The sequence below is a fragment of the Solanum tuberosum genome, unplaced genomic scaffold (assembly GCF_000226075.1).
Source record: "Solanum tuberosum cultivar DM 1-3 516 R44 unplaced genomic scaffold, SolTub_3.0 scf00035, whole genome shotgun sequence".
NCBI classification, from domain to species: domain Eukaryota; kingdom Viridiplantae; phylum Streptophyta; class Magnoliopsida; order Solanales; family Solanaceae; genus Solanum; species Solanum tuberosum.
In genome coordinates, this window is record NW_006238963.1 from 1,254,130 (window position 1) to 1,261,442 (window position 7,313).

At 35.8% G+C, this 7,313-nt stretch overlaps 2 protein-coding genes across 2 annotated transcripts in view; one reads left to right on the forward strand and one right to left on the reverse strand.

Annotated features, from left to right (window-relative positions):
* Window positions 1–1,130, forward strand: part of LOC102605259 (uncharacterized) — a 5,591-nt gene extending 4,461 nt beyond the window's left edge. The window contains exon 3 of the mRNA XM_006342724.2: window positions 475–1,130. Within this exon, the coding sequence (XP_006342786.1) occupies window positions 475–756 (282 nt within the window). The 3' untranslated portion in view covers window positions 757–1,130. The remainder of the gene's footprint in view (window positions 1–474) is intronic.
* Window positions 1,131–2,061: 931 nt separating this feature from the next.
* Window positions 2,062–7,313, reverse strand: part of LOC102605592 (mitochondrial thiamine pyrophosphate carrier) — a 9,916-nt gene continuing 4,664 nt past the window's right edge. The window contains exons 3-8 of the mRNA XM_006342725.2: window positions 7,129–7,251; window positions 6,009–6,120; window positions 5,616–5,743; window positions 4,579–4,731; window positions 3,555–3,698; window positions 2,062–2,676 (exon numbers count right to left, since the gene is read on the reverse strand). Coding sequence (XP_006342787.1) covers window positions 2,458–2,676; window positions 3,555–3,698; window positions 4,579–4,731; window positions 5,616–5,743; window positions 6,009–6,120; window positions 7,129–7,251 — 879 coding nt within the window. The 3' untranslated portion in view covers window positions 2,062–2,457. The remainder of the gene's footprint in view (window positions 2,677–3,554; window positions 3,699–4,578; window positions 4,732–5,615; window positions 5,744–6,008; window positions 6,121–7,128; window positions 7,252–7,313) is intronic.

Genomic DNA, 7,313 nt, shown 5'->3' on the forward strand with positions numbered 1-7,313 from the left:
GGGGGGGGGGGGGGGGTTGGCGGCGAAAAGCACGAGGCAATGAAATAATCACATGATATATTCCAAGCCTCGAGAATTCAGCTTGCACTAATCTGTTGAAACATGGCAATCCTATAGAAGTCTTTTTAAGTCTAAGTTGTTTGAGCCTTAAATTGATGTATGATCACCATGTCTGTGCACTTCATGCTCTTATTTGTGATTCTCCTGATGATGGTCAAGCTTCTGAGAAAATAATGTCATATGTTGTAGTTAAACCATTCTTATTGCCTGTCGGATATTCTTCCCTTCATTGTAGGTTTAATCTCAACAATGGGGCTCCCTCTTGGGTGCATATAAATAGAGATCTTAAGTTATCCAGCACAATTCAGTGCTGTCTGATTAAATTTTTCAGTTGACGTAGATTCAAACGTAGTAATAGGTACAAGAACACATGTATCAGGAATAATTAGTTGTTAATTCATGCCTCTGTGACAGGCAACAGTGGTGGAGAGGTCTGATAGACCCTTACCTAAGCTAAGGAATATAACTTCACAGTCTAGCAGATATGAGGAAAGGCCTGCTCCTACAGGTACGCTGAATGTGGCACAGATAAAAGAAATTATACTCCTGCATCAAGGCAGATCCGATGATCATAAAGGACCTATGGATATCAATGAAATTTCTGAGCGGTTTCGAGTTGAAGCTGCCCAGATTCAGAGGATTCTGCAGTTCGTATCTTTGCCTCCGGAAGACACTAGTAAAAAGAGGAACACATAAGTGTGTGTATCATATTTTATAGTCATTGATATCTCAAAGAAATGAGCGAGTTCACACTTCCCTTGAGGTGGTTCCCTTTATGCATCAATTTTGCAGCTGTAAGTTGGTCTGTTGTAATAATGACCTATCATCATGGTCCTGGAGAGAAAATGAATACGCTAAACTGATCCTAATGATGTTTGTTGCACTAGAAGAGAACCTTTTTTTTCTTTCATATTCGAGAAGCTTACAATAGGTCCTTGTGGTCGGGCCCTTCCGGGACCTTGCGCATCGTGGGAGCTTTAGTGCACTGAACTGCCCTTTGCTTAATTCTACAGACAACCTGACTTGATGATTCCTTGATTTTGCAAGTATCTCATTTACTTTTTGGATAATTTCATAGAGCTCTCTTCAAGTTTAGCTTGTAACCCCTTTGTGGTTTACGATATTACACTTGTGTTTCTTATTTTAGTTTTTCGTAAGAATCCTCTTTACCTATTTATTATTGAATAAAAACTTTATAATATGACTAATTTGCCCTCTGTAATATAATTTTATTCAATTAATTTGTAAAGATTTCATTTGATTATTTTAGGATTAAATATTTTCCATGTTCACTAAAATTTACAAATCCGTTGGTTCCATTTTTCTCTTGGAAGGATCTTAGTTAGAAGGTTAACTCCCAAAGATGAATTAAGTTTTGAGACGGCGGAAATTGAATTTAAGAAATCGGTTATCACCTGGAATCGGCCTAGCGACTAGCAATTAAGATTATCAATTCTGATTTTGTTGTTTCATTAATGTTGTAATTCTTAAATTTGAACGTGGTTGCACATTTCTGTTCTCCAATTCCTTTTTATTTGATACTTATATTAGTTAATTAACCACATCTCATATTCGAAATTCAGTTCTGAAATCTTATCTCTAAAATATCTTCCATGGTTCAATTGGAAAAAAATAAAAATATGTAGGTAATATGCAAGTACGGTAAAGGTTTACCTAAAAGGGATCATGATATATCATATATGGTAGACAAGTAACGATAGAAGTTAAATTTCAACAATTTTTAGAAAAGTTCTTTCAATTTGTCGAAGTAACAGATGGAAGAATGGAGATTTTAAATGAGGTAGAAGGTCACTTTGATGAAGCTAAAGTGAGAAAACTCTCTCAAATTATCCCTTAATACTTTTTTACCCAACCCTAGGAGGCAGGAGCTCCCACCCTCTTTGCGGAAGTGAGGGTGTTTGCCATGCAAACCTCTCCTTTTTGATATTTTGTGCTTCTACATTACCGTTTATAAACTTACTACCTCCTTAAAACAAGAAATTAATCGAAGGCAAACTTGACTCAATGATTGGCTCCAGCATTATATACCGATGGCCTTATAGAGTTAAAAAGCATCTAAGGGAGATCCAAAAGAGAAAAAAGAAGCTTCCAACAAACCTCTGATATTGTCAAGGCATGAGAAATTGTGGTCGCCATAAAAGGAGCTCAGTGTCTTTCTCTTGAACAGACCAAAAAAAGACGTCATTCACCTGAATAAAACCCCTATAATACTCCCCATCTTGCAACAAGTGTCAATTATGGCCCGACTTTTTACTTCCTTTGGGAGATGCAAGGAGAAAAAGAATGACAAAAAAATAAAGTGAGCTCAAAATTATCAGGCCCTTTCCAGTTGCCACCACCAACGACGAGGAAGTAAGAAAAAGTGCTTTGTATGCTTCAAGTCAATTTGGACTCTAACCAGTCTGATGTATACTCGTAAGCAACAAATGTCACAGCACCTGCAGGTGCAGCTTTAATAACTGAGGGAACAATCCCTTTGTAAAGTCCAGCCCAACCCTCCTCAATCAAGATCCGCCTGAGGCCATCATACATATTCTTGTAGGCGTGAGGCTTCAGTTGAGCTCCATACCTTGGATGTCTTTGTAGTCCTTCAATCTGCATGGTATAGGGTTACAACATTAACTGTTGTCACAAACAATGGACATCCACTTGCATATGATTTCGTTATCTCTTTCCTTTTAACAATGCAAGATGAAAGTTGATCGCATATAAAGGAAGACGTATAAAAGAATTGGTCTGAGTTAAACAGGACAATTTTTGCCACTACACTGCACACATCTAGAATTGCTCATGGGTTGTAGAGGATAATGATGATAAATATTTTTTTAATTATATGAGTGTAGAAATAGTGAGATAGCAGGTCAAATTTTGAAAACTAATACCAAAGGAGAAAATTGATTGGAGATGAAGAAAAAAGAAGCAGGAGGAGGAGGTTTGTATTGCATATGAAGTCTGGAGGTTCCAAATCCAGACATCGCTAAAGACACATATCGGGAACACGTTTATAGAAATAATTCTAACTTTTAGGCACTCGAAGAAGAAGGAATATGGAGAAACTGGGCCTTTTCCTGGTTTCCAAATTCAAAACACAGTTCAGACAGACGTTTGGACTTGAAACAGATTTCATTGGATTTTGGGGAACAATGTGTTATTGAACCAATAAAAGATGTTTTTGCCCCAAACCATATTTGGGGATAGTTGAAAATCTTTAAACAAAAAGAACAATTAAGAAAATAGAAAATGGTTTTCCCCCCCTCGAAAACCAAAAACTGGACCTGGAGAACAAGATAACTATTGTTTGTCTTTTAAAGAGAAAACAAGGCATTTCCTGAATTTGTTTTAAATCAAAAAGAGCACTTGGAAGCCCACTTAGGGATAAAAACACAGGCTGTTCTTAAAATATTAATAAGCTTCACTTTATTTGTATTTCGGACTAAACCAAAGATAGAGAATCAACTGAAAGCGAAATCTACCTGGAATCTCTTCTTGACAACATCAAGAGGATGACAGACAGCTTTCGCACATGTCCCAGCAGCTAAACCGCAGATGAAAAGCTGGAAGCTTGACACTTGCTCATCACCATGGATAGCATTAGAAGATCTAAGATGATTCCAGGCCTACAAACATAAATCCAATTGTGAGAGACCAAATTGAGAACACTTGCTACATTTAACTTAAGCTAAAAGTGGTGGCAAAAGCATATTCTCACTGTACAACAAATAAGTTAATAATCAAATGAAACTGTAAGTGTATGTGTGAACTACTGACACATAAATACATGTCTCAGCAATCTCCAGAATAGTGCTGCGAATTTAGAGGGTCAGATTTTTCAAGAAAAATAAACCAGTGTAAAATGCACAAACTGCTAGGGTGGTTTAAAATTCTATCAAGCTAAAATAATTCAAGAACACAGTGGTTAAATAAAATCAGTCACTCTAATCCTCAGAATGATTCAGGGACAGGACTTCCACAGAAGGGAATTGGCTTCATCTAATAACATTGATGGCATGCCCATTGGTGTCTACAAATGCATATACCACTCTCTCTGACCCAAAACTTGTTAGTTGACTCTGAAAAGTACTTGGATTTCAGAAAAATGTAATTTTAGATAAATTTATGCACGTTTAGAAAATCATAAAACTTCTACATCATAATACTTCCCATGTACATCATTGTTTCTTCTATTTCAACACTTCTTAAATAAATCTAACATTAAGTATCTTTGACCTAAGCCTAGCTTAACCTTTTGGACATCAAATCTTTAGTATATGGAGTACCTTTTTGTGTATTTAGTATTACAGGTAAAACCATCTCACATAATTTAACAGCTTATGCACATAAATGTCGTCTATGAATTTAGAAGTGTTTCCTTTAAAGTTGTCTCATCTGCAAATATTATCCCAAGTCAAAAATCCAATTCAGTACATTATCCTCGAACAAGTATCAACAGTATCAAACATTGCAAGGGAGAGACTCTATGAAAGGGTAAGCCTTTACCATCATCCAGCGTTTGAATGTATCATAAGTCCCAAATTGCAAACCAGCATAAGGAACAATCTCAACAAGAGTAGGTGTCAATCCAGAATACAGTCCGCGAATGCCACGAGTTCTGAATATATCAACAGATGCAGCCCTCATGTTTGGATAAACCTGTTAGTTAGCATACCACATAAGTCCCATGAAACCTAGTTAACATGACTGCAGAGAAATAGCATACAAAATGGTAAAACAACAAAATTTGAAGTGTTAATACTTATATCTCACTTGACTTTTTCATCCGTAAAAAACCCCACTAAACTTGAATTTCTGATCATTACGTGCAAACTCAATACTTGCATCAAGTAGGATGAACATTGTGATTAATTGTAATCACTAAAATAAGTCTATGGGGAAACAATGAAGACAATGACATTGCATTCTTTTACATCAAATTAAGCAGTATTGCAAAATGGATTCTGCAAATTCAAGTGTCCAATATCAATGTATTTCAAATAATGATGTCAAAAGCATTCAGATGGACAGTAAGTTTGTGTATTTTCTCCCACATGCATGACTTGACAACCGAGGACCACAATCGACACTGTCCATCCAAGACTATATTCTTATTCGATTGTTTATTTGACATGACAGTGATCAATCAATCAATCCACACATTACGTCTATCTGTAATTTGAGTGAAAACACTGCATGTAATTAGAGGTGAAGGTGAATTTGCCAATCTTATCTCTTTCTTATAGAGATAAGTTTGTAAAATTTACCCAATACAACATGATTTGCATTGCAAGAGACCTGGTTCAATCAATCCACTACGTGTCTACGTCTAATCTGTAATTAGAGTGAAAACACTGCATGTAATTAGAGGTGAAGATGAATTCGCCAATCTTATCCCTTTCTTATAGAAATAAGTTTGTCAAATTTACCCAATACAAACATGATTTGCATTGCAAGAGACCTGGTTCCCACATGTATGAGCACAGTTTGTATTACATGCAACAAAGGTTATACTATAGTCACATATCACAAGTGATGCGTACCTTTGGCTCTCCTTGAGAAGCTAAAATGGTTCTCAAAAGATCAAATGGATAAGAACCAACAGTAGCTGCACAGCCTGCTAATGCTCCACTGATGTAAGAAAGATAAGGGCTCAAGTTAACGTGATCCTCTGCATCATAGAAAAGAATGCCATCAGATAGTGACGCTTACTTGAGGGAAGCACAAAATAGCTTACTTAAAGACATCTTTGAACAGCTAAATATGTAAATCAAATTCCCGTACTGAACTTAGACTAGATAAAACTTCTTTATGTAGTGAGATTATAAAAGCACACATGGTGTAAAAGCTATACAACTTGTGACAGAGGAGAAAAGGGGTGAACTATATATAAAACCTAATTAATCTACTCGAGTAGGTCAGACTACTGTACAGACCTGACTTTGAAGAGCCACTAGCAAAAGTTTTCAACTTGTGCAACACCGCAAATTGTATTGCAGTGTATGGCATAACCATCAGTAAAGCAGGGACGTTACCCCGCCAAAACCCCTGTCATGTGAGCAAGGAAAACAGAGTAAATTTGAGAAAACTGTGCAGAATTTCAAAAGATACCATTCATCAAAATCATTAAAACTAATAAGTAGAAACATCTCTTGCGCTGATCCCCATATACAAACAAGTAAACTTAAATATGTGAAGAGAAGAAGGACAAAATTGTTGAACACAGAATTATCAAACTTTAATTATCTTCTGAGGCACAAATAGATTAACACCATAAATATAGAACGTGGACTGAACAGAATCAGTAACCCCATCAGCGGGCATTTTTTGGGTAATTTAGTGTGAGTTTGCTATAACGTTCATCAATTGGAGAGAGAATTATTTTGCAAGGAAGGAGCCACAAGCTTGAAATCAACAATTAGACAAACCCCTCACCATTGCTCGTACCGGGATTTGATAACACCTCAAAAAGTTTTCATCAACTGAGTAGAAAAATGACAAGAAACAACATGTATAGTAAATTAAGGATAAAGCTTTTTTTGTCAAAAAAAAAAAGTAAATTAAGGATAAAGCTGTGAAAAGGAATTTTGACAACAAGAAGTCATAGAGTGCATGCCTTAATTTTTAAAAACTACTCCCTCCGTTTCAAAAAGACTGATCACCTTTCATTTTTAGTCTGTTTAAAAAAGAATGACCTCTTTCTTTTTTTTGGTAACATTTTAATTTCAGCTTTCCACGTGGCATGTTTAAGGTCACAAAATTAAAGGGTAATTTTGTACATTTGACATAACTTTAATTTAGGACCACATGATTCAAAAGTCTTTTATTTTCTTAAACTCCGTGCCAAGTCAAACTAGACCATTCTTTGTGAAACGGAGGGCGTAAATATTTTTCAACCAACAAAAGAGAGTACATTTACAAATTTATTTGAGTGCAAATAAAAAAGCTGACAAAGCATAATTAGTAATATATCCAAGTCTCGAAAACTCTATGACTAACACATGCATCAATAATTATTAGATTACTACAAAGTCCTCAATATGATAGGAAGCATACCGGTAAACCTTCTTCTCTGAGTATGTCTTTACTGGCTTGCAACATCCCCGTGTATTTTGAATTGGAATTGCCACATACAGTTCTTGTAAGTAAGGCCCATTGGGTAGTGGGTTCCAGTTGAACCTGTAAAAAGATTAGAATAAATCAAAAACATCAGCTCTTTTTGTACTCTTTATTATATATAT